At 42.8% G+C, this 26,003-nt stretch overlaps 2 protein-coding genes across 8 annotated transcripts in view; both read left to right on the forward strand.

Moving 5' to 3' along the window:
- Window positions 1–2,616: 2,616 nt before the first annotated feature.
- smpd2a (sphingomyelin phosphodiesterase 2a) lies at window positions 2,617–18,801 on the forward strand. Of its 7 annotated transcripts, none has more exons than XM_061258624.1 (11): window positions 2,617–2,758; window positions 4,803–5,001; window positions 6,110–6,206; window positions 8,392–8,468; window positions 9,195–9,288; window positions 9,882–9,971; window positions 11,283–11,365; window positions 12,082–12,214; window positions 12,514–12,618; window positions 13,372–13,540; window positions 15,081–18,801. In XM_061258624.1, the coding sequence occupies exons 2-11, from the start codon at window positions 4,952–4,954 to the stop codon at window positions 15,497–15,499; spliced, it is 1,317 nt and encodes a 438-aa protein (XP_061114608.1). In that variant the 5' UTR covers window positions 2,617–2,758; window positions 4,803–4,951; the 3' UTR covers window positions 15,500–18,801. The 7 variants fall into 7 exon arrangements, with proteins under 7 accessions (XP_061114608.1, XP_061114613.1, XP_061114611.1 ...); XM_061258626.1 differs by lacking the exon at window positions 2,617–2,758 and adding an exon at window positions 2,821–2,872; XM_061258625.1 differs by lacking the exon at window positions 2,617–2,758 and adding an exon at window positions 2,908–3,355.
- A 6,624-nt stretch (window positions 18,802–25,425) lies between these two features.
- LOC133138075 (plakophilin-1) overlaps window positions 25,426–26,003 on the forward strand; it is a 30,822-nt gene continuing 30,244 nt past the window's right edge. Inside the window, exon 1 of the mRNA XM_061256524.1 lies at window positions 25,426–25,745. Coding sequence (XP_061112508.1) covers window positions 25,577–25,745 — 169 coding nt within the window. The 5' untranslated portion in view covers window positions 25,426–25,576. The remainder of the gene's footprint in view (window positions 25,746–26,003) is intronic.

Raw genomic sequence — 26,003 nt, forward strand, 5'->3', positions numbered from 1 at the left:
TGCAAGACTGAATCTTTTCAATAATGACCTAGATGTTCATCTAAATGTTTTTGGTGGGAAAGGTTAGTCAATGCTCATTGGAATGTAAGGTGGAGAATACATTTATGTTATATACATTCATGCTGGTCTTGCATCATAATTTCCATTTATTTCGAAATTCGACAACCCCCCCCCCCCTTCAGTCAGCCACCACCTTAACAGAAGAATTTCAAAAAAGTACAAAAAAGTTAAATGAGGGAGAATATTACGTAGAAAAGAGGTCTTTTCCAATGAAAGATTCACCACCATCTTGGCTGCCTTTTAGTTGATTTTAAAAGTATTGTGTATTTAGTGATTTGCAATTTCGATCTGTGAAATGTAATAAACTATGAGCAGTTTGGACTCAAGCTTGAAATTGTAATATTTTTGCTTATTAATGAGAACATGTGCAATCCAGTTTTATTATTTTGGCTTGATGAAAAGAGATTGGATTTTTCCGCGAAGGCTTTTGCAACTGATCAGGTGAAATGGCTCCATGACTGGGGTGTCCGATCACGTGCCGTGGAGGGCCAAGAGTGTCCAACCCACTGCTAATTTACACCTTCAACCAGAGAGGAGGGAATTAAATTAGTGAAATCAGCTGGTGGAGGGATAGGTTGGAATGGAATCTCCTCTGCACCACATGACACATGATTGGGCACCCTGCTCTGTAATGTTACTGCCTTTTGTATGAATAGTTTGCGTCTGCCATAGCATAGATGGACTACGAGGGCCATATCCATTTCTGGTTTTCATGCCAACTTCTAGCCTTTGCTTAAATTACTTAATTTGCCTTAATATTTCTGCCACTGTCCGCAACATTATTTCACAAGCACATGAATGAGAGTTGAAGACTCTGTGAAACATTTGACTTGAAATTACTGTACGGGTGAACTAGTGTTGGTGTATACAGCCAGTTAGCTTATTTAGTAATTGGTGGAAACACAAACTTGAATACACACCGGCCCTCCAGCAGCGGAATTGCCCACTCCACTACCAGAACCCTTCACTGTTGCAACCAAGGGCTCAGGCCTGTAGGCTTCTTATGGTGTGTACCATTCATGCATCCATTATCTTATGACACCCATCATCTTCTCATCCATCATCGTATGACATCTGTTATCTTATGACATCATTATCTTATGCCACCCATTATCTCAAGACATCTATTATCTTATGACATTATTTCATGACATCCGTTATCTTATGCCACCCATTATCTCAAGACATCCATTATCTCATGACATTATTTCATGACATCCATTATCTTATGACACCCATTACGTTCTCACATTATCTTATGACATCCATTATCTTCTTAACCATCATCTTGTGACATCCATTATCTTATCCATTATAGTTTACCATCCATTAGCTTATCTGTCGTCATATGACATCCATTATCTTTTCATCCATTTTCTTATGACATGGATTATCTCATGACATCAATTATCTTATCCATTTGAAATGATAAATGATAAACCTGTGGATCCACTTCTCCCCATCTGCCACATCTGTAACTGAAAGGACATTCCATTCGCCTAATTCACGTTTTCTGAATTTCCTTGCCTTAATTTATTTTTCTTGCCACTTTTCTTAGCCTCTTCTGACAGTTGGAGCTCGGAGTAGAAAAAGGAGAAAGGAAAATAAAAAAGGAGAAAAATAGGTGATTGGAATGAGCCCATAATGTTCCACATTATCAGCTGAGTGAAAGTCCAAAACAAGTGCAGTCAGTGGAGCATTTTTTTTTTTAACCTTTTTTAGTTTATTATTTGTGTGCAATGGATAAAACCTATGACAGACATATCTTCAGCTAGATTTCCATCATTGACATGGTAATGGAATGATAAAATTAATCCTCTAATTACACAGTTATAGCGATTTCATATAATTAACTTCATACTACTCTGCTCAGAATGTACAAACATTTCAACAAAATCCTCAGGTTCTGCCTATGTCATGGATTTGGCCACTGATGTGGTGACCAGCTCCCCAGGAACAGACGCAGGAACCCCAAGATGGCCACAGCAGGTCCAATCAGTGACACTTTATTCACCAGTGTACACAGGGAGAGCTTCTCAAGGGCAGACCAAGAGAACTTTCAGTCAACAGTCACTTTTTGGGGTTTTTGTACACTATTTTAGTGTATCTTTTCGAATGACCAAAACAGATTTATGTGTGACTAAGGATATTCTAGATGAATACAAGTTTCAGATGGCGTTATAGTTTTACAATGGCTGGGGAAATTAGGGTTTAGTGGCCTAAAGCAAGAAAATAAACTTCAAGTAACTTGAAGAGAGCTTGTATTGCAGTGTCTCCAGAGTCTGTATGATTTGATTGTTCTTTTAAAAAATATGTGCCATATTATTTGAATTATCTTAATCTATGTTAATTTTGCAAGCAAACCTCCAGAAATGACCCGTCCTTATGAGGCAGGTGCTCTTCCCCGTCAGTGACTTCATTACCCAAGATGTCTTGTAATGTTAATGGCGCAAGCATACGTGGATTATGGGTTATGAAGTTTTATTTTCCTTCAGTATTTTTCCGCAGTCTCCTAAAGACTGCAAATACCGAAAGGCAGAGCGCGTGGTTTTCGACTGGAAGTTCACTGCGTAAAAGCTCAGTGCTCCGCTCTATAAAGAGGAAACATGCTGCACTTTTTACAGTAGCATTAATTTAGACATATGCGGATAAAACGGTACCGGAAGGACCCCCCTCTAGGCAACTGCTGAACGAAGAGGTGAATGACACTTCCCAAAAAATAACGCATCATTTCACTCATTAGCCAGCGCTAGCCAACTAAGTTAGCTGGTTAGCTAGATAGCCACTGGTTCAAGCCGGGTAAATTCTAACGGTAGATGGCATTCATTCATTTAGATAACGGTAGCTGGATATGCGATTTTCACAATGTAACCATTAGGTCGTCATTTAAATTGGTGTACCTTTTTAACAAATGTTACGTTCTAGTTTTTTCCTGCAAGTATGTTGCCAATCCTACTTTCCGGTCAGCGAGACAGCCATTTAAGGTTTGCTAATAATGCAGTGAGATACTGACTCTGCGTTAGCTATCAAAAATATTTTGTGTAGCCTAACTTACGCGTGTGTTCTTGTTCAGACACATTTCTAAACTATGCAGCATGACGACATACTATATCATATTATGCTATAACTAACTCGCCCGCTAATTGTAGTTACACCGCAACGATTAGCCTACTAATGTTAGTGAAGTGGATGCCGAAGTTTGTGCGCTTACGCCACGGCGCTGCAGTAGCCCCTGGCGTTGGGGGACAGCCGGACACAATGCAAAGCCGCAGCAGCGACGTCTAAGTTTAGTACAGTAAGCTGATAATGATGTTGCTGCTACCGGCAATCGGTTATTTTCCTTTAAAACAAACATTTGAGGTGGATGTGACATAATGTATAACGATGCGCAAAGTGCTATAATATTACAAATAGTTAAATCGACCTAGTACGGCGTATCTTTTTCTCTGTAGCTTATGCTTACGATACAGTCAACGAAGCCACGTTGCATAGCTAGAAGTTTACATGTTCTATTTAAACTGGAGAGTTTATGTTGATTATTGTTTGCTTGTTGTGGATATTTGTCTCGTCAAGCATCGCCTTCAAATGTTGCCCCAAAAAAAGTATTTTTAACCACACATCTGTTTGTTGTCTTGTCTTATCTAGTCTATGTGTAATTTAGGTATTCTACTAACCCTTTCAAGTAGGTATACAAATGTATGGCATTGCTAGCCTGAAAACGCAGAGGCTTAGTTCACGCAAAGAAACCTTATCCTCTGATGCAGACGTAGCGAGTTACCGGACCGATTACGTATTTATGAGTGGAAAATATCCAATACACGCCTGAAAAGACAAATGTGGCCTATTTAAAATGTAAACGTTATTGATTAATAAATCGAATAAATGACCGAACTGTGTGAAGAGACACTTGCTCATATCAAAGCCTTTTTGCTTATTCTAACGAGTGGTGGTTTTTCTAGTAACTTTCTTTTTATTTCTGGATTATAAAGACTGTACACTTATTCGTTTCGACAGATTATGTGTGTAATAAGTTGCTTACCTACAGTACATTACGGGTGCAGTCATTTCATTATGTTTGGGTGACAGGCAGCGGTTGTTTTTTTGGATCACTGCCGTTCACGACTATTATGCATTCCGACGGCGATGGAGGGCACGGAGGAGCCAGTGTGTCGGCAGGCTTCATTGTCAGGCCATAGTTCAATGGTTTATAAATAACTCTTCTGGGAGTGGCAAAGCGCACCTTTATGTATTAGGCATTCGTTGCCCAGTTTCTAACGCTCCTATGGAAACACTGAAGCCATGGTCATCTCAGCCTGTTACTTAAATGTGAATGTATACGCCATTATTCTGGCGACGTGCGGCACCAGGATATATCAATATTACAGATGCTCTGTTTCGGAAAAATAACATTTCTGGTGAGTTGTTGTCTGACCTTTCTGAAGTTCGTATTTATATTCACATGCGCGCACAGTTCTGACAAAAAATGCCTAATAGGATAATGGAAGTTGCAGCATATTAGGATATTAGCTTCCACGTGTGGTTGAAGCTGGTTCAGAATGTGTGTGTAGTAAGCTATTAATAATATTGCTTTTAATCGTATGGTTCGTAGTCATGTTTTTTTTTTTTTTTTTTTGATCCTGGGAGCCCGGCGCCCCGGGCCTCTGTGTGAATCGAGGGGATTTAGAAACCAGGACCCTCATTTGCCTCTGATGCAGCGGTTTTTCACTTCCGTTCCTCTGCAGCGATCGCTTTAAGTTCTGTCAGCAGTCTGTGTTGAGGGAGAGTGAAAGAAGAGAGAGAGAGAGAGACTCGCGCTGACTGCTCACAGTAAGAACTGTATCCTCACCGGCGCCACCATCGCTACTTAAACGAAGCCTTCCCATCTGCCGACATGTCCGGCGGTCAGCCTGCCAAGTTGCGCATCTTCTCCCTAAACTGTTGGTGAGTTCAATTATTGGCCCATGCCGCTTTGCGGAGGCAATAGTTTAGTATGTCTTCGACGTCTTTGTAATTGATTTGGGTAGTGATTCCAGCCAAGAAAAACCTTCAAATCTGATTTAAAGGAAGGCTCTCTCAAAAGCTGTTTAGAATTCCTCATTATTTGTGCTAACATTATTTCCTGAAATTATTTGTAAATACATGTAGTATGGTGTGTGACTTCAAGAGGATACGAAAATTAAGCGAGCAAAATTGGATGTCAGAATGTCCCTTGAATTCACACCCGCTGATTTTGAGGAGAGATTGAGTCAAAACCGACAATATGTTGTAATAGTGTCAGTATTTGCGATTTGATCTTTCTCTATTGTTAGACGAACTGTAACCGTTTCCTGCCTACCTAAACAGGAAATTGCAATATCTCAGCTCTCTGCAAATGACACGTTATAACGTCGCAGGCTCTATGAACTTAAAAAAAAAAAATTATATTATGTGCAAAGGAAAACGTTAACAGTAAATGAATTAGAACTAAACCACGGCTGGTCCTTCTTGAATATAATTCATAGAAAGAAAAAAAAAACTTGTCAGCTGTGTACATGAGCGACGCATGGCGTGTGGTCACCGTCTGCACTGAACTAGGGGCCTCACTGAGAGGGATAAATCTGCAAAGCATGCAAAACGCTATCCAGCACAACAATGAGCTCTGCACTTCAGTGCTCAGGTTTGTCTAGGAGGAAAAAAGGACGATTGCAAAGGGGCTTTTGGTTTTTCAGCCTGAAAAGATGCAAAGTCAGGGTTTCCCTGTGGTTTCTCCTGAAAGCAGCAGAGAGCTGGCGAGGCTGATGTTCACCTGCACCCCCCCAGAGCGTGTGACCTTGAGTGACCTCGCCTAACTATACACTAAGCACACACAAAGCTGCGTGGTCATAGCACAAAGGAAGTAAATACGCTGTGTTTGTGTGCGTCTATGTGTCTGTGTGTCTCTGTGTGCGTGTGTTTGTGTGTGTGTGTGTGTGTGTGTGTGTGTGTGTGTGTTTGTCTGTGTGTGTGCATGTGTGTGTGTTTATCTCTGTGTGTGTGTGTGTGTGTGTGTGTGTGTGTGTGTGTCTTTCAGGGGGATCCGTTACCTCAGCCAGCATTGTGTGCAGCGCTATGAGATGATTGGAGAGCTGCTGAGCAGGGAGGAGCATGATCTCGCCCTGCTGCAGGAGGTGGGTGGAGTCGAAGGTGTGTCACGTTGTCATGGAGACGCACCCTCGTCATGGCTCTCCCTGGCATCACCACCAGCACCGAGTATGCATACTCACTTTGATACTGCAGCACCAAGCATGCATACTGCAGCACCATGTATGCATACTCACCCTCATACTTCACCACAGAGGATGCACACTCACCCTGATACTGCAGGACAGAGCATGCATACTGCAGCACCAAGTATGCATACTCACCCTCATACTTCACCACCGAGGATGCACATTCACCCTGATATTGCAGGACCGAGCATGCATACTGCAGCACCAAGTATGTATACTCACCGTGATATTGCAGCACCAAGTATGCATGATGCAGCACTGAGTATGCATACTCACAGTGATACTGCTGCACTCAGTATGCATACTCACAGAGCATGCATACTTACACTGCTGATACTCCTGCACTTAGCATGCATACTCACAGTGCTAATACTGCAACAATGAGCATGCATACTCACCAAACATGTATACTCACAGTGCTGATACTCAGCTCACACTCTTCCGTTCATGAGCCTCCTATGGGCTGAGCAGTGGCTGTTTGGATTGAGCAAACATGCTGGCCTCATGGTGCCACCTCTATCCTGTGTTTCACAAGCCCTTTAAATATTGATTCTGCTTTGTGTTTGTTTGTGGACTCTGGGTGATGCCATTGTCTTTTTTCAGCTTAAAGCACAGAATGTTCTTTAAGGTTTAATCAAAGCTGAAAATAAGAGTTCTATGTTTACCCCCACCAACCTGTGTACCCAGCATGTGCGTTAAATGAGCTGATTCTTACGTTTAATTTATAAACCTGACCATGTCACAAAATGGCTCATTTAAACTGTTCTGAGAGATGGTGCTCACTAGCACCACTGTGGCTGGCTCCAGTGTAGGTCACTCAGACCTGTTTTGAATGTGAAGCCAATGGTGCAACTGCGGTCAAAATACGGTCGTTTTTCCCCACAAGAGAATGTAGTCGCAGTGTTTTTTTTCTATAATGTCTCACCACGTGCGGATTTTCCTTAAGTTATTGTGTTATTCGGACAACACAGCAGTAATTTGTGGATGAATCAGGGACAGATTATGTCACTCTCTCACACGCTTAACGGAGGAGCCGCATCATGCTTCACTACACTACATTACATTACATGGCATTTAGCAGACGCTCTTATCCAGAGCGACGTACAACGAAGTGCAGATCAAACACAAGTACAAGTGTGAAGAGGACCTGAGAGGACAGTACAGTTCCGAGTCCTAGTGTAACCATACAGATATAATCGGAACCCTTGAAGAATACATCAACTTCCAAACTAGCCTACCACAGTTGGCAGCTAGAATACCCAGAGTACAACAATACAAAAAACAACATCTATACAACTATGTAAGTGCCATTACAGTCTATGGCATATATAAGGCTAATCATGGTGGTGAGTTAGGGAGGGAAAGGTGTAGCCTGAAGAGATGAGTCTTCAGTCTGCGCTTGAAAGAGGTCAGAGACTTTGCCGTTCTGACATCCACCGGGAGGTCATTCCACCACCGTGGGACCAGGACAGACAGCAGTCATGAGCGAGAAGTGCAGGTGTGGCGAGGGGGAGGCGCCAGACGGCACAAAGTGGCAGAACGGAGGGGTCTTGTTGGTGTATAGGTCTTGATGAGCGATTGAATATATACAGGGGCTCATCCCTTAACTGCCTGGTACGCGAGCACCAAAGTTTTAAATTTGATGCAAGCCATAACAGGCAGCCAGTGGAGGTTGCTGAGTAGGGGGGTGACATGTGAGGGTTCACTACTGCATCGTCTCTGCTTCAAATCGTACAAAATGGTGGCGGCGGCAAGCTTGAGTTCTGTGGTTTGGAAAACCCTTTTCGCAAGCCCATGGACAGTCAGTGGGTGACATAACAGGCACGTGGTCCATATATTTTCTACAGTCTACGGTCTGAACAAGCTTGGCTTGTAGGCTACCGTGTGACAAGAAGCGGCTGGCGACATTGCATGCTTTGAAGCAGAGTGTGTTTTTGTCTACATTCTCTCCTATTGTATACAGAGGTTGAACTTGTATTCCAAACTTGGAGAAAATGGGCGGAAATGGTATCAATAAACATCCTTGTGCATCGATTGTTGATGTTTCTAATATTGGCACCTTGTCGTTATTTGTGTATAATAGGTCTGGAGTGAAAAAGACTTCCTCTTCCTGAAGAAGACTCTTGCAAGCACTCATCCTCACTCCCATTACTTCAAAAGGTAAGCGGTACAAGGATCTTAAAACCTTTGGGTTAATTATACTTCACAGCAGCGTAATATATTGCAATATGTTGGCAGGCAGAGATTTTGCCACCACAGCAATGGCCTTGGCTCCCGCCATTGTGTTTGGATTAGACTGGAACACAGGCCCCTGTGTTCTTAATCTTTTCACTACTTCCCTGTGAAAGAGCTACTTCATGTTGCTGGGCCATTGCCTCTAAGCATAGTCCTGCAGTCCTCCGGTCAAGAAAGGTCTGGGACATTGCCTGTGAGCTTATTTCTGTAGCCCTCCAGTCACAAAAGCTCTCTGGGTGCATTGCATAAAACCGTTAGCACATCCCTTCTGCTAGAACAGCGGTGGTTTTGGAGAGCTACAGGGTCTGCTGCTTTTTGTTTTCACCTTAAAATAAGCTCCCTGTTGAGACCCAGGTAACCAGGTGAGGTTAACGGCTGCTCTAGTTGTGGCGAGTAACAACGAAAACCAGCAGACCCTGTAGCTCTCTCCAGGACCAGGGTTGGACACCACTGGACTAGAAGCTGACCCTCAAGGGAATTCTGGGTGATTTCCCATAGGAGAATGGAGGGGGGAACATCTCCCAGCCCAGTAAATCTCAGCTCCAGGAGCCAGCCCCATCTGGAGGTGCTGTGTCATCGCTGTGCTCCGCAGTGCGTGACGTGTACAGTATTGAGTCAGTATTGCTCTTTTTGTGTCATATGTTGCTGCAGCGGGGTCATTGGAAGTGGACTGGCTGTATTCTCCAGACACAGAATCCATGACGCGTTTCTCTACCGCTTTTCCCTAAACGGCTATCCTTACATGGTGAGTTTACACATTAGTCACATTGTTTCACTTCCAGGAATTTTGCATGTTCAAGACTTAGCTGAGGCATTGAACTGATGTCTTTGCCCCACACATTTCATTCAAGCTGCAAAATGCTGTAAAAAAAAACCCAAAAAAAGTTGTTTCTAGCTACAAATATACAATCGCATCCAAACCATTTTGTTAATATTAGTAAAAATGCATGTTCCATGTAAAATCATTTGTAAACTGCGGGAAGTTTACTGTCATCTAAAGCAAGTCCAATTGTTGAGATGCACATGAAGTGTCTTTCCCCGACTCATGTCTGTGTGAGTCTGACTTTTACAGCGTGGTATGATGAGAAACCGTAGTGGCGACTTTTTTTTACATTACATTACGTGGCATTTAGCAGACGCTCTTATCCAGAGCGACGTACAACTTCACATGCTCGAAGGGGAACAGCATAAAGGATTGTAAGAAGAGCTAATGGTGTAGAACCAGTGGTCACATTGTGACGCGCTGCGTGACAAGCTTGTGTATCAGTGTATTGTGAGACTGTAATGTGGAACGGCTGCTGTTGCATTCTGGGAAATGCTCTTATGTTCCCGGTTCAGCTCCATCACGGTGACTGGTTCGGTGGAAAGGCCGTGGGGATGGTCATTGTGAATATCTGTGGGTTGAGTGCTCACGTCTACGTCACGCACGTAAGCTCCTAATCCTTCCTGACAATACCTACATTGCACATTACATCGCATTTTAATCATTCAGTTGATACTTATTTGCCTGATTCAACAGGTCAGGATTGAATGAGTAGCCTTTTAAATGATAGCCTTTTTTCATATTATCCCTACTTGGTATAAATATGGTAGAATTTTTTAACAATGAGGAAATTGGGTTAATACTGTATTTGATGAAGTGTATAAAATGGCTGTATTTCATACACTGATCACCTGAAATCGATTTATGTACCCTCAATTTAAGGCACACAGAGTGCACTTTAACATTGTATTAAATTATTTAAAATCCAATGTGCTGGAGTATACTGTGTGTGTGTGTGTGTGTGTGTGTGTGTGTGTGTGTGTGTATGTGTGTGTGTGTGTGTGTGTGTGTGTGTGTGTGTGTGTGTGTGTGTGTGTGTGTGTGTGTGTGTACAGGGCAGGGGTGTGCACGTGTATGTGATGGAGGCACGTGCGTATGTGACGGAAAGGCATGTGTGTATGCGATGCAGCTGAGTGTGTGTATCTCACAGAGGAGGTGTGTGTTTGTGATAGCGGTTTGTGTGTGTGTGTACGTGACCCAGGTGTGTTTATGTGTGTATGTGAGGCAGGCTTGTGTGTGTGTGTACATTACAGAGGTGTGTGTGTGTGTGTACGTGACACAGGTGTGTGTATGTGATGCAGGCTTGTGTGTGTATGTATGTATGTGACACAGGCTTGCGTGTGTGTATGTGACGCAGGCGTGTGTGTACGTGACGCAGGCGTGTGTGTACGTGACGCAGGCGTGTGTGTACGTGATGCAGGTGTGTGTGTGTACGTGACGCAGGCGTGTGTGTACGTGACGCAGGCGTGTGTGTACGTGACGCAGGCGTGTGTGTACGTGATGCAGGCGTGTGTGTACGTGATGCAGGCGTGTGTGTACGTGACGCAGGCGTGTGTGTGTACTTGACGCAGGCGTGTGTGTACGTGACGCAGGCGTGTGTGTACGTGACGCAGGCGTGTGTGTACGTGACGCAGGCGTGTGTGTACGTGATGCAGGTGTGTGTGTGTACGTGATGCAGGTGTGTGTGTGTACGTGATGCAGGCGTGTGTGTACGTGACGCAGGCGTGTGTGTACGTGATGCAGGCGTGTGTGTACGTGATGCAGGCGTGTGTGTACGTGATGCAGGCGTGTGTGTACGTGACGCAGGCGTGTGTGTGTACTTGACGCAGGCGTGTGTGTACGTGACGCAGGCGTGTGTGTACGTGACGCAGGTGTGTGTGTGTACTTGACGCAGGCGTGTGTGTCTCGCCCTGCAGCTGCATGCGGAGTATTGCAGGGAGAAGGACGGATACCTGCCGCACAGAGTGGTCCAGGCCTGGGAGCTGCAGCAGTTTGTTCGGTAGGAGAGCTCAGGGAACGGACCCTTACAAAGGCTTATCTGTCATTATTAAGTCATTTCCATTTCAAAATGGTGCCCTGGACCCTGCATCTCATTCCTTCCTCTGTCAAACTCACAGCTGATAATGTTCAGCGTGTCTCATATTTACTAATTACTCATTTAGGGGGCCACTCTGAATATAACCTTTGTGTACCACTGTACTAGTCAAACTACATTTTCTAGTGGCAGTTTTTGGTTTGGTCCCTAGCTTCAATTTAATACCTAATATGTACAGCCCCGTCACCCTTATGTTTTTGTGTTTTATTCATGAGTCAAAGATGACAATTATTATAAATAGTTTACATAATTGACTACCACCTTAGCACAAAGAGAGATCAAGAGCTAATCTGACAGCTTAATAGCTGGTCTTCATTACATAGTTTGCAGCTGTCAATTCTGATCCTTTAAAAAAAGTTTTATAGCACTGAAGAAACCCTTTGGGCTCTCTTTAACGGGCGGGAATTTGAAAGATGATTTATGCCTCAGAATTAGACTTTCACAAGTCTGGAATAATTTTACAATTGATGTAAAAAATCATAACTGCCTACAGATAATGAGAATGTAAGTGATTTATTGTGGGTTTACCCCCCTTATGTAGTAAGAAACAGGAGGCAATTTTGAATGTGAAAGCAGTAAGGCCAGTGTGTTTACTGTTCCTCCGCCCTCCTGCCCGACAGACACACATCCAGAGGGGCGGATGTGGTGATTTTAGGAGGAGATTTGAACATGCACCCCCAGGACCTGGGAAACAGGCTCGTCCGTGCGTACACGGGACTCAGAGACTGCTACACTGACACGGACAAGTTTGACGCAAGTTGTTTTTCTTGTGTCCTGTATGGGTCTATAGAAGTCATCCTGTTACATTGCACACATCCTATTTTTTCTCATAAGATGTGTTTGTTATATGTAACTTATAATGCTTCCGTATTCACACAGTGTTTATATGACCTACCTGTGTTGAACGTATTCTTGGTTGACCATAAATGCCAAATTGCAGTGTGTCATCTCATCTGGAATTGAAAGTTGCAGAATGTCGGAACGGTTACACGCCATGCAGGTTCCTGAAAGCAGATATCTCTGTGACCTCACCTGTGTTTTGTTCCTGACAGGGTTGTGATGAAGGTGTCACACTGATAGCAGACAACCCCTTCACAAACAAGAAAGAGCTCATTCCCTTCGAGAAAGGGATCAGAATAGACTACATCCTCTTCAAGGTGGGTGAACACCAGTGTGGTTAAATGGGTTCTACCCTTGGGGACTGTGATTAAATGGGTTCTACTGAAGGTGACCATGATTAAATGGGTTCTATGTTAGGTGAATGTGATTATATTGGTTCTACTCAAGGTGAGTGTGATTAAATGGGTCCTATTCTAGGTAGGTGTGATTAAATGGGTTCTACCCTAGGTAAGTGTGATTAAATAGGTGCTGCCCTCTGCGAGTGTGATTAATTGGGTTCAACCCTCTGCGAGTGTGATTAATTGGGTTCTACCCTAGGTGAGTGTGATTAAATGGGTTCTGCTTTAGGTGAGTGTGATTAAATGGGTGCTAGTCTAGGTGAGTGTGATTAAATGGGTTCAACCCTCTGCGAGTGTGATTAATTGGGTTCTACCCTAGGTGAGTGTGATTAAATGGGTTCTACTTTAGGTGAGTGTGATTAAATGGGTGCTAGTCTAGGTGAGTGTGATTAAATGGGTTCAAAATAGATTGTTGTTGTTTCTTACAGAAGCTGTTTATTGCTTGAGGTCTTTATTGCTGTGGTCTTTGATGAATATGATGCAACTAAGCCTCTGCCATCGTGCAGAGACAAAGACAGCCGCCCCAACTGAGCGCATTTTTACAAACTTCCCTTAAAAGCATTTCTTCTTTCCTTGATGAAATACAAATACAGTTTATTTTTAGAGAGCCATCACAGCCCGGCTTGTGCGTCGGTAAGCTTTAATTTTGAACAAACGGACATCGTTTCGCAGGGGTCGAAGACAGTGCGCGTAAAGTGCGAGTCCCTGACCACCACCAAGGGCTCTTTCCCAGGGAAGCCCTTCCCGTTCTCGGACCACGAAGCCCTGAGCGCGGAGCTCCTGGTGGAGCGCACACAGGAGGCCCAGGACAACGAGGGCACCCAGGACGGCTACTCTCCGGGTAGGTTACAGGCCGCAGCTTAGCTGGCAGACTGCAGGCCTGCATTCATGTGAGGTTATATTAGCTCTAATCCAAGGGCTGTTTAGTGAAGGGCCAAAGACCTATCCACACCAAGAACTAAAGCCACAACTATCACGATGATGCAAATTGATGAACGATAGCGTTCTGTAAATAGCCTCTAGGCTATGCTAATGTTATACCCTGTAAATTCAGATGGATTTGATTGGCTGCCAGTGTTTTATTTTTTAAGCAGGTGAAAGGAATCGCTCTGAACGTGATCCCAATGATATTGCTTGTCACTGTCGTTGTTGTAATAGTTGTGGTGTGGAGTACGCCATCTTGAGTTAAAAGTTCAGTTTTATTATTTATGGCGGACTGCAGTGTGTTTGTCTTCAGTGTTGCTCAGATAACATTACATAGTTATGGGAACAGGCCGTTCAGCCAAACAATGTTTCGCATTTTCCTACCTATTGCTTAGTTTTCATAAAAACTGGATGGTAGCCAGCATTCAGCAAGCCTGGTCTTGAAAATCCCCAGAGTTTCTGCCTCCACTACGTGACCTGACAAGACAATTTACAGCTGATTACACAGTTAACTCATCTTGCCCGGTGTATTGGGTCTGAAGTCTTTCCTCATTTCAAGGTGAAAATAAGAGGCAGCATGTCGTTCTCTGCAGCCAGACTTGGCCACCCACATTCCAGATCTGGGCTTTTGTAAATCCAGCCACCCGTGGTTTCTAACTGAAATCTTGGGAGAGCTTACACATCTGCACGTTTCTGTGGTTTCCAACCAGAAGCCATTTAAAGCCTTGGAATCAAGATATGTTTTTGACCAATCTGGCGCGGCAAGGCAGGTTTGTTTGTGTAGCACATTTCAATACAAAATGTAACTCAAAGTGCTGTCCATCAGACATTGGAATAAAAGAACATAAGAACTGGCATTAATACAAAATAAAATGGCATAAGGCAATGAGAAGAAAAACAATAAATTGAGAAGAAATACGTATCCAGGTATTTAGCGGACACTCTTCTCTAGTGTGACTTACATAGGCATTGGAAGTCAGTGGCTTGTATTCAGCCCTCACTTGCTGGGCAGCCTGTAGCCTAGTGGTTAAGGTACATGACTGGGGCAGCCTGTAGCCTAGTGGCTAAGGTACATGACTGGGGCAGCCTGTAGCCTAGTGGCTAAGGTACATGACTGGGGCAACCTGTAGCCTAGTGGCTAAGGTACATGACTGGGACTCAGAAGGTGGTTCAAGCCCCGGTGTAGCCACGATAAGATCCATGCACTATTTAGGCCCTTGAGCAAGGCCCTTTGCTCCAAGGGGGATTGTCCCCTGCTTAGTCGCTTTGCATGAATGTGTCAGCTAAATAACTGTAATGTAATGTAATGTAATGATACACGTTAGCAGCTAGTAGTGACTGCAGGCCTAGAGGACTGTGGTTTGAAATCAGTGGCTTGTATTAAGCCCTCGCTAGCAGCTAGCAGAGGCGACCCCTGAGGTAACGGTGTTTTCCTTCCCGTGTTTTGGGCGGCGCAGACGCGCTCCCGGAGCTGGTGGACACGGTGACGGAGGCTCGGATGGAGCTGAAGGTGGGTCTGCACCTGGCCCGCCGCATGCGGCACACGGCCGGCCGGACAGGGGCCATGGGGCTGGTCCTCCTGCTGCTGGAGCTGGCCATCGCTGCCGTGCCCTGGCTGGCCCTGGGGACAGAGCAGCCCTTCCCACGCGCCTCCTTCTACCTGCTGGGGGCGCTGTGCCTGGCCGTGCTGCTCACCGCCCTGCCGCTGTACGCTTTCCATACCGCGCAGGTCAAGGCCTTGCAGGGCGCGGAGGACCAGATGAGCCTCGCGGCCGGGAGCTTGCAGGAGGCGCTGCGGGGACGCGCTACCACGGCCGGCCAGCAGGGGGAGTTAAACTCCCGCGCTACTCCCGGACCTCTGGATCCAGAAGAGTAGAGAGGGAGCTGTGGAAGAGGACAAGCTCCCTCCACTACTGGACACTTTCGGCTCATTCTAATCGTTTATTTTTCTCGTGTTTTTTTCAAGACGGGGAAATCGAGAGAACGTGAATTGCGCAAATGGAATGTCCTTGCTCTTTCAAAAGTCAGTTCAGAGCCACGTCAGTTAAAGATGTGACAGATGCGTGGCAGATGGGGAGAGGTCAATTATTTATACGCCAAGCTTTCAGAGAAAATACTTGTGCTGGTGTTTTCTTGTTCAAAGGAAAGATTGGGAGTTCCTAACTTCCACTTCTAGCTCCTAGGAGGAACATTTAAATGGTTGGAATGTCCTTCGATCGACTTCCAGGTCAGAAGCAAGAAAAAAATAGGAAAGTTAAGCGATTAGAATGAGCCCTCTCCTTTGAAAGGAGGCCTTGAAACACTTTCATACGTGGAGAAAGAGAGAGGAGACGCTCATTTGTTCCTAGCACATTTCATTTTAAGCTCCCGAGAGGAGGAGGGCGAAAGTGGAAGGGGGTCTGAGAGCGCGCCGGGCACAAGCTGTGCTGTTATCCTAGCATCACTCCTGCTTTGGCTCTGCTATTTAACCGAGGCGTAAGACTCACTGAAAACAAAACTGCTTTGAGTGGTCACGCAACATCCGAGTATTACATGTAGTTATTTCTGATTATGGAGATTGGACGTAAATTGATGGGGGTGGGTGGGTTATAGAAACGTATATCCTACAGTAAAACCCTACTATAATGTGCCCCGCGGTAACGTGAATTCGGATATAACGCGATCTTCGCTTGACTCCCGTTTCCTTATCTTTTACATTTTTAACGTTCATGGATTGGTACCGACTACACGCCCGTCCTTTTCGTTTCACCTGTTTGCTACCGCTAAAAAATATTTCGTTTATAATCCAAGTAAAAGTTTCCATAATGCACCGGGCATCACTGCTTTAGTATGGTAATTGGTGCTACAGTATTTCAGTACATTGTAAAAAAAGAATGCTGTAAAATTACAGCAACTCTGCAACCAATAAATTACCAGTAAAATCTCCTGTAAAATGTACAGAAGTAAGCTTTTCAGATTTTTTTTTGTGGACTATTTGTATGTAAACCAAAGCAATGTAATTTCTAACAAGGTTTTACGTACGGTTATATTTGTCACATGCCGGTTTTGTTTGAAATAATCACTATTTCCTGGCCGCTTAATTTTAGTTTATCTGTGATAGCTGTGTGTGTATAAACTTAAACAGGTGAGGCCTATTTAACATTTTTCACACAGACCGACTGAAGAAATAATGCCACCCTGAATTTTACGCTATTACATTTTTTGGACCGCACTTACGTGGTTATAGCGGGGTTTTACTGTATTATAAGGCCACCTCGTGAACCAATGGATTCTAGAATGCATTCTGATATCGTTTTCTACTTTTAATTGATTTTATTTGCATTTGTTTATCTATCGTATATAATGTACCCAAAGGTTGTGATGCTGTATGGAGCAATGTATGGTTGTCATTCTGCTCCATGATTGATGTCATGTTCACCCATACATTTTTACATTGTCAGGGTTGCGATCAATTCAATCTTTTATTCAGTCGGTTCAAGGTAATAAGTGATCCATCCATTGACTGAGATATATCTATAGAATATTATGGCAATTTTTGACTAAAATGCAATGGAATTGAGCCCTCCAAACCCTGGTTGCCATGCCTACTGAAAGCTACAGTAGGTGTGAAAACCATTCTGGGATCTGCTGGGATGCATTCCGATTGGCTCCTGCAGATCTTCATGGGACCAGTAACGTGCCTCGATTCTTGGATGTGTACCGGGGATCATCAAATCAATGGCTGAGAACTGCTGCCCCCCCCCCCCCCCCCTCTGGTGGTCAGGTGAGAAGACCGTCTGGCCACTCAGTAACACTGTTCAATTGATTACCCAGGAGAAAAGGGCCGGATTTGGATTTGACGGCCAGATCTAATGATCCCTGATGTGTACAGTACCAAGGTCCCTGAAACCAGCTGTGAGAAGCGTCAGAACGTCAACAAGCCCCTGCTGCTGCTACTGCTGCAGAGCCACACCGTTACTCCGTGCTAAAGCAGCTTTTAACATCGTTAATGCACCTCATCTGGTTTCTTTGGGCTAACCCAGGGATCATCAAAACGCGGTCTACGAGGTCCAGGAAATGCCGGTTTTCCACCCTCCCTTTACCTGGGAGTCAGGTGTGAGGACAGTCTGGCCAATCAGTGGCAACTAATTGTTCAGCGAATTGCCTGGGAGAAAAGAAAACCATTTGAGGTCAAGATTTGATGACGGCCAGTCTAAATCAATATTACAGATTTTTTAAAGCTGAAAACAAAAGACGTCATACCCTGTAGCCCACCTGGACCAGGGTTGACAACCCCGAACTAGTGCTTCGTAAGCCCACACCAGAACTAATCCCGGACTATTTAATGCTTAGTCTACGGTCAGTCAGCGTAATGTTGGTCAGTGTTTTCTTTTCAGTTCTCTTTTAATCATTTTTTATGTTGTTGGTGTTTTCATGAAACTGGGTCACATGACGTATTTGTCCTGGCGACACGGGCTGCCGGTCAGATTCGAGCAGTGCACGAGAAGGTATTTTTGTGACCTTTTCCCCACCCAAAAAAATGTGTTTGTGTTTTAATGAATCTTTCCGCTCACGTGGGCTCTGAGCTACAGCCAGGAGGCTGAGGCTCTTCTTCACGGCCTGCCCTCGTAGGCCTGTTCGGCGAGAGAGCTGCAGAACTGAATGTGCTCTCTTATCACTCCTTATCTGTAACCACTGAAACCTGTTTAGAGATTCACTGGCTCAGGCCGTCAGCTGAAATGAGTCGCGTCATTTTGTCTCTGGGGAGAATGGCCTGTAACAGAGCAGATCCTGTTTGCAATGCTTTTTTATGACACCGACACTCGTGCTTAATATCCTTCCTGTTTAATATGTAGAAATGTAGAAAATCTAATGTATTACACACATACACACGACCACTGTGTCCATAATTGGACTACATTGAAAAACCATAAAATGTATTTAATTACTGCACTGAAAAGCAATTATATATTGAGTAGTCTCAACGTAAAAAATGGCGAAACTTATTTTAGAAGTTAGTAAAACAGTGAATACTTGAACAGAATACATTGGCCTCCTTGAATGGTTCAAGGCAGTCAAATTCCTCACACCATTTCAGTAAACTGAAATACCTTCAGTGTATTAAACATGTAGTAAATTCATATACTGTTCAGTCATGAACTGTATAGGGGGGTGAATGAATAAATAATGTTCATATGACTGCATTGGTGGTGTTTTTTCTTCCCAAGAAATATGACCTTTTTCTAGTTGCCATTGATATTATCCTGATAATTGAGGTTAACCTGACAACATGCATTGATAAAAGAATGAAGTTTGTGGACATGCAGTTTTTTTTTTGGGGGGCGAGGTGATCTTGTTCAATGCTAAATATGTACAAGTACCAAATCTTTAGATAAATACTTTTGTTCTAGTGCTACTGTGTATTCTAACTCTTGTGGAAAAATACCGAAGTGGAACACGGCCGATAAATTAGCTTTATCTCTAAATTAGAGTGTTCTTTCTCTCTCTGGGGCACGATCTATGCCAAAGGTAAAGAGGTATAGATGAATGAACAGGGCAGAGAAAGCAAATGCACGAGAGAAGGAATGGTGGTAAAATCACAGAGTTTACTGCTTCTGAAATCGCCCTAGTTCCTACTCCATACAGTACTGGAATGTAACCCACGGTTCACACCACTATGATAGACTATCACCCCTGTGCTGATAGGCCAGTGCTGTGTGCCTGTTCATAATCTTCTCAGGGGCTGATCTTCTGCTGTTCCCTCATATTACTGAATGATATGTTTAAACCAAGAGCAAAAATGTTCAGAAGATTTTTCTTCACTAAAGCTTTTTACAAATTTGGAATAAAGATGCCTGTTTGTAAACGTTTGAGCAATGGCCACTTGGAAACGTGGAGGTTGCAGTATGTCTGTGTTGCCGCCTAGTTAAGTCCAATAATCGTAATACAGAAAATCTGCACATCGACAGCCTCGATAAATTATTTGTGCTTCATACACGATTGCCAGATTGGGGGATTACATTACCTAGGGATTTTGGAAAAATGGTAAATTCCTGAATAAACTGTGTTGCATAGACAAAGATGGAGGATTTCGAAAAGTTGGGATAAAAGTCGTAGATTCTGAGTGGAAGAAATAGAAGGCTGCTGCAATCATTTCAAAAGCAGGGATCCAAATGTCGAGAGAAATATATTTTAGGACTCCTGAAGAATTATGGCTGGGGGGTTCCTGAGCAAATGGTTGGTATTTATATAGCGCCTTTATCCAAAGTGCTGTACAATTGATGTTTCTCATTCACCCATTCATACACACACCATGCAAGGCACCATCCAGCTCGTCTGGAGCATTTGGGGGTTCGGTGTCTTGCTCAAAGACACTTCAACACACCCAGGGCAGAATCGAACCGGCAACCCTCTGACTGCCAGACGACTGCTCTTATGAGCCAATGTTGCTATTTGAACAAATGTGTCCATATGTTCAAATATCTCATGAAAAAAGCTACTGGTCGGCCGTTTGGTATGTACTCAGCAGATGTATTATTTCAGTATTAATAAAACATGGAAACTAACACATTTACAGCAATACTTGCAATATTGTAGAATTTGCTGCCAGGCTGTAGGACTGAACACAAGACTTTTCAAGGCTTATCACTGGTACAATACACACACAGGAAGGACAGCCATGGACCCTTGGAATAATAAATATAAATGATTTTACTTAATTTGCAATTGCAGTATATTGAAGCAATGGAATACAGATTCCAATAATCACCAATAATTATTTAACTGCAGCCTTTTTTCTTTCAGAAATATATTCCCCATATATTCCAGGTGGTGGCAGTGTTGTGCCATGGGTTCACAGTGTGACTAACTAGTTTTGAGGGGTTTTGTCTGTTTTATTCATTTTATTCATATTCATATTCATTTCACGATTATTTTTATATTTTCTTGTTTTGCTTCCTCCTAGTTAAGAAGGATGCCGGTGTATGAGATAACTGCCAAATTTATATTGGTTCAGATATAAAAGATTGTCATATGAATACAACGCCATGACTTTCACTCACTGAGCACTTTATTAGGAACTCCCGTACACCTACTTTTTCATGCGATTATCTAATCAGCCAATCTGGCAGCAGTGCAGTGCGTACAATCATGCAGATACGGGTCAGGAGCTTCAGTTAATGTTCGCATCAACCATCAGAATGGGGAAGAAATGTGATCTTTCACCGTGGCATGTTTGTTGGCGCCAGACAGGTTGGTTTGAGTATCTCAGAAACGGCTGATCTCCTGGGATTTTCACACACAACTGTCTCAAGAGTTTGCAGAGAATGGTGCATAAAACGAAAAAACATCCAGTGAGAAGCAGTTCTGCGGGCAGAAAAGCCTAGTTAATGAGTGAGGTCAGAGGAGAAGGGCCAGACTGGTCAAAATGGAAGGTGACAGTAATGCAAATAACCACACATTACAACAGTGGTAGGCAGAAGAGCTCTCTGAACACACAACGCGTCAAACCTCTAAGTGGATAGGCTACAGCAGCAGAAGACTTACTAAGTCTAAAAAATAAGTATAATAATGACCTAATAAAGCATTTTATGAGGTATTTATTAGACTTCTTTTTTAGATGTAGCCTATCCACTTATAGTTATGATGCGTTGTGTGTTCAGAGATGTGCTTCCTCAACCAAGGGATTTACAATGGTCTTGTAACAATGTTTTAACACAAAAATCTACCTATTGTACCTTTACAAAATCACACTTTGGTGTAGATATTGATACTATCTTCATACAAAGTTTATTCTAAATGTAACTTAATTATGTGCTGGTTATGATACTGCATAAGTACAACTGATCTCAAGATTACGTTTAAGGTGAAATCTAAGAATATTTTTTACAAACGAGTGCCTAAGTTCCAGGAAAATTATGTCTTCATTTTGAGTATGATTGAAGGTAGAGTCTTATGACTGTACCGTTTACAGTGAGCCTTTATCTGTTCGATAAAAACACTGTTCCAGCTATAGTTACAGCCACTATATTTTCAGTGCCAAAGGCAAAAAAAATATTCATGAATAAACTGGAAGTGTGTAAGCAACACTCCCTCATCTTCTTTTCTGTAGATGTAGCCAGGGTGTGCAGCATTACACATTTAGCATTTACTCGTGTCTAGAAGGCAGAAATATAATGCACCCTCACACATGTTCGCCTCTTGTGATATCAAGAGCTTGATAATCACTGCCCTAAAGCAAAAACCCCACAACAAAAATCCCATCTCAGCACACACAATTCAGTGAAAACTTTATTTTACAGCCCATCATTTACCTATGTTATTTACTGGGTAAATACCAGCTACTTGCGTAATTATTGGGTAACTATTTTGATTTCAGAGGTAAGTACTATGAAACAAACTTCAGTACAATGAAAATACATTTTATAAAAATAGCTGCCTAATAATTTCACATACTGTAAGTACTGTAATTACCCAGTAAATGCTAGGTCATTAACGGCAAAACGGTAAAATATAGCATTATCAAAACTTTTCCTTTCCTGAGAAGTGTGACATTAATGTAATCCTAATGTTCTGTTTTTGCAAAGCACAAAGGCTTTAAAAAGAATGCCTTACCCCAGTGTTTGTTTAACAACTGCCCCAAGCATGTCACCTCCAGCTGAATACGTTCTGTTCTGCTTTCACAGCTCAGCATTAAAACAACATGCTGCTTATGTAGGTGTGTTGTTTTTCATTACCTTAAACAACGGTAGCATTAATAATGAACTTTCCAGGAGAGCAGGCATTTTTTGAAGTTATTCATTAGGAGTTACCAGCTGCCAGATGCCAGGGACATTTCCACACTCTTGGATGTCAGGTCAGACATCTGATTGGCTGACAATTATTTTTTTCTTTGCATATGCATGACGACAATAACGATGCAAAACAACAGGTACTTGGGTTATGAACCAACCTCACCTTGAAAAAAATGTTCTTTTATGATTAATGAAGACTCTGATGTTCATACACAGACAGACAAATTTACTGAAACATGCAAACAGAGATACAGATAGATGTATTTATATACACATTTTCAGCAGAAAATGACAAAAACCAATTGGTGTACATGAAAACGGAATGAAAGTTAATCATGTAGATCGAGCTGCAAGTCTCTTAAAGTCTTTAAAAGTCTTTTCAAGACATTAAGAGAAGGTGAGGGATTAGCAAGGCGCCGGTGAGAATCCGAGAGTCTGGCGCCTCTATATTTGAAAGATAAATGACCTATATTTGTTTAGCACAGAGGGAGGTGAATATTATTTGATTGGCTGACATCTCTGTTGCCACGGTTTACTGGTATAACCACAGCTAGAACCTGAAACCATAGAAAATGTAGGCAGATTGTTTAGGGATAGAATAAAAAATAATGTCTAAAGACTCACTATAACACGACAATGCAATTGATGCTGGGACAGCTTAGAACACAAAAACTTAAAGCAGGCAGTATAATTCTTAATCCTTTTATGCCAAAGTGTTTTTCCCAAACTTGTATTTGAGTTGTGGATTGGAATGAACAGTAAAACGAGTAAATTTATTTCCTGATTGATTGTGTTGGATTCCTTCACATTTTCAGAGGGTAGATGAGGTGTGGAGTCAGATCCCTGACTCATGAACCATGGACAAGGAAATCTAAAGTAAAAAGCATAAAAATAACAATGAGATTGGCTGATACCATTCATAAACTTAAGTCAATGATCATGGCATGCTGTGTTGTAGCATACCGCCATTAACAAATATGTGAACTTCTTGGGTGGGTGATAAAATGCCACCAACTCAACCCAAGCCCTCATCTGACACCATGTATCAGGGCATAGCTCCATCCATAGTTCAACGCTAACAGCAGTAGGCTGTTGCTTTTGTGGCCACTCAGTCTATCATGAGGTGTGGTAGGTAATTATAGATTTCCTGCACATTTGCACACTACATATTCACAGTGACATCATGATCGTGTGTCAGCAGGTAAATCTAACAGTCACTCGACTATAAACTCGGTATCCAAACACAACGAGGACAAAAAATAAAAAATAAAAAGTGGATATTCTTGTCTGAACCTGGTACCTTCCTGAATTTCAAATCTATACAGCTTGATAATGCTTATCAGTAAGCTTTCATTCATTTAAGAACCTTGATTCAGGGTGTGGTATGTAACGTGTTTATGACACTGCCTCCAGATCCAGCAGGTTCTACCGACTGTTGTTTTCCCATCATTCATTTTCCCTGTCTGAAGCGATGTTGATGCCCGCCGTTTCCCTTTTTACTGTTATTTGCGCTAACCGTAGCATGGGTAAATTGCGCTTTTTTTTCCTAAATAAAATATTACAGCTCAGTTATAGCTCATCCCAAAGGTGCTCTTTTGGATCGAAATCTGGGGACTGTGCAGGCCACTGGAGTAAACTCAAGGCACTGTCAGGTTAATGGAACCAGCATGAGACTTGAGACTTTGTAACGGTCTTACATAACACTAATCATTCCCCAGCACTTTTCTGTTCTTTAGTTTCCATAATGTACATTTCTAGACTTCAAGTCTGTCTGTGGTGCAAATTGCTGATTTGTGGGAGACTCCTGCGGGTATCGGGGAGCAGGTGCCAAATTCTGGGAGATCCCCAGACCTTCCAGGAGAGGTGGGATGTCTGTGTGTTTGTCGTTTAGATGTTGTAAACAGCTGTTATTTAAGCGTTTGTGCCCTTTTTGTAAGCTTGAACACGTTTTCCCATTTATAGGACAGAATTTCCACTCACTGGATGTTTTTGTTTATCGCAGCATTCTCTGTTAACTCTAGAAACTGTGAAGTGCGAACATCGCAGGAGGGCAGCTGTTTCTGAGATGCAGGAACCAGGTCTGACGCAGGCTATCAAAGGCTATGTTCGAAATCTATCAAAGTCGTACGAAATTTCAGACTGATTATCATTGAAATGTAGTATGCTTACCATGCGGTTTTTAACTCACGCCAAAACGCCATAAAGTTAAAGTAGCTTCGATGACGCATCCTGTCCATTCTAATGATTGGTCGAACAAAAAACGAAACGTCTTCACTATGCCTGCATGCTTTATATATGTAGTTGCAGCCACATGATTCGCTGTTTGGAGGAGCAGGGTGTTTGCGATAATGAGCCGGTGTGCCTAATAAAGTGGCCGGTGAGTGTACACACTTAAACACTCCACTTTCTCAAACCTACCTGATATACAGTAGAGGCAAGGGAATTAGTCGCACTCTATTTGCCACAATTATATATTTCTGGGAGGAGCAACACATTCGTCCAATGTAAGGACGTGTTTGTTCCTTTAAATGTAGCCTCTTCAACGTCTGTTTAACGATGAATTCACTTATTGTATATACGTATATATTTAATGAATGCAGTAGGCTATGCTACTTTATTAAAGTGAATTGTGTCAGTTTTATGCAGGTTACATCGTCTATATTTGATCAGACATTTTAAATTGCATGCTATTGCATTGGACCTTGAACCGTGCACGCTGTAACCAGACACTACCTGATGTTGCTCTGCAAACTCCGTTTATTTAGGACATGTAAAATTTAGGTGGACAGTCTTGTTGACACGTGTGCTGGTCTAGCCTACAATTAAGTTTATTCAGGACAAGGTAAAAAATACTTTGAATCCTAATAGCTGTCAGGAACGTCGGGAGCTGTCGTCGAACGTGTTAGTCCAGCTTTTAAATACAAACATTTTGTCTGCCAACACGCACACAGACACACAAACGTAGATAGTCTAGTTACCCATGCGCGTCAGATAGGTGTGGCTCTTGGCTTAAGTCAGGCCAAGGTGGAGTGCGCAATCAGTTCATCAGAGTTAATACAGGAAAGGTGAATTGGACGTCGAGACTGTCAGTGGGATATATTGCTCTTTGCGACTACAGTATCCACGGCGCTGCGTTTAATACGTAGTAAGGACAAATAAGAAGCTAATACCAAACTTTAAAAATGACGCATGAGCCGTTGCGGTCGGCCATGACCATTGAAAATGTGGAGGACACATCGCTCGCTCTGCCATCGGATGCCAAGCTGAGGTCCGGACAGCAGCGTGTCCTGGAACAAGTTCACACAATCAAGCGAAGTCGGTCAAAGAAAAGTGGATCACTTTCGCCAACAAGTAAGAATTATTATTATTAGTATGAGTATTATTGTGACGTAGAAAAGGCATAGAGAAATGCACTAAGAATAGCCGAACATTTAACATATCGCATCATTTTCTCATGAAGTGAACAGTGTCAGCTTCGCGCTTCAGACGTTTATCCACAAGAATTAGCAGCATTCAGCTCACCACTTTGAGTTTTACTATAGCAATAGCTGTACACAAAACCGTCTATAGCTTATATGCAGAGACCATATGCATTTGAGAAATTGTTCC

This window comes from Conger conger, chromosome 10, assembly GCF_963514075.1.
Source record: "Conger conger chromosome 10, fConCon1.1, whole genome shotgun sequence".
Classification (NCBI taxonomy): Eukaryota; Metazoa; Chordata; class Actinopteri; order Anguilliformes; family Congridae; genus Conger; species Conger conger.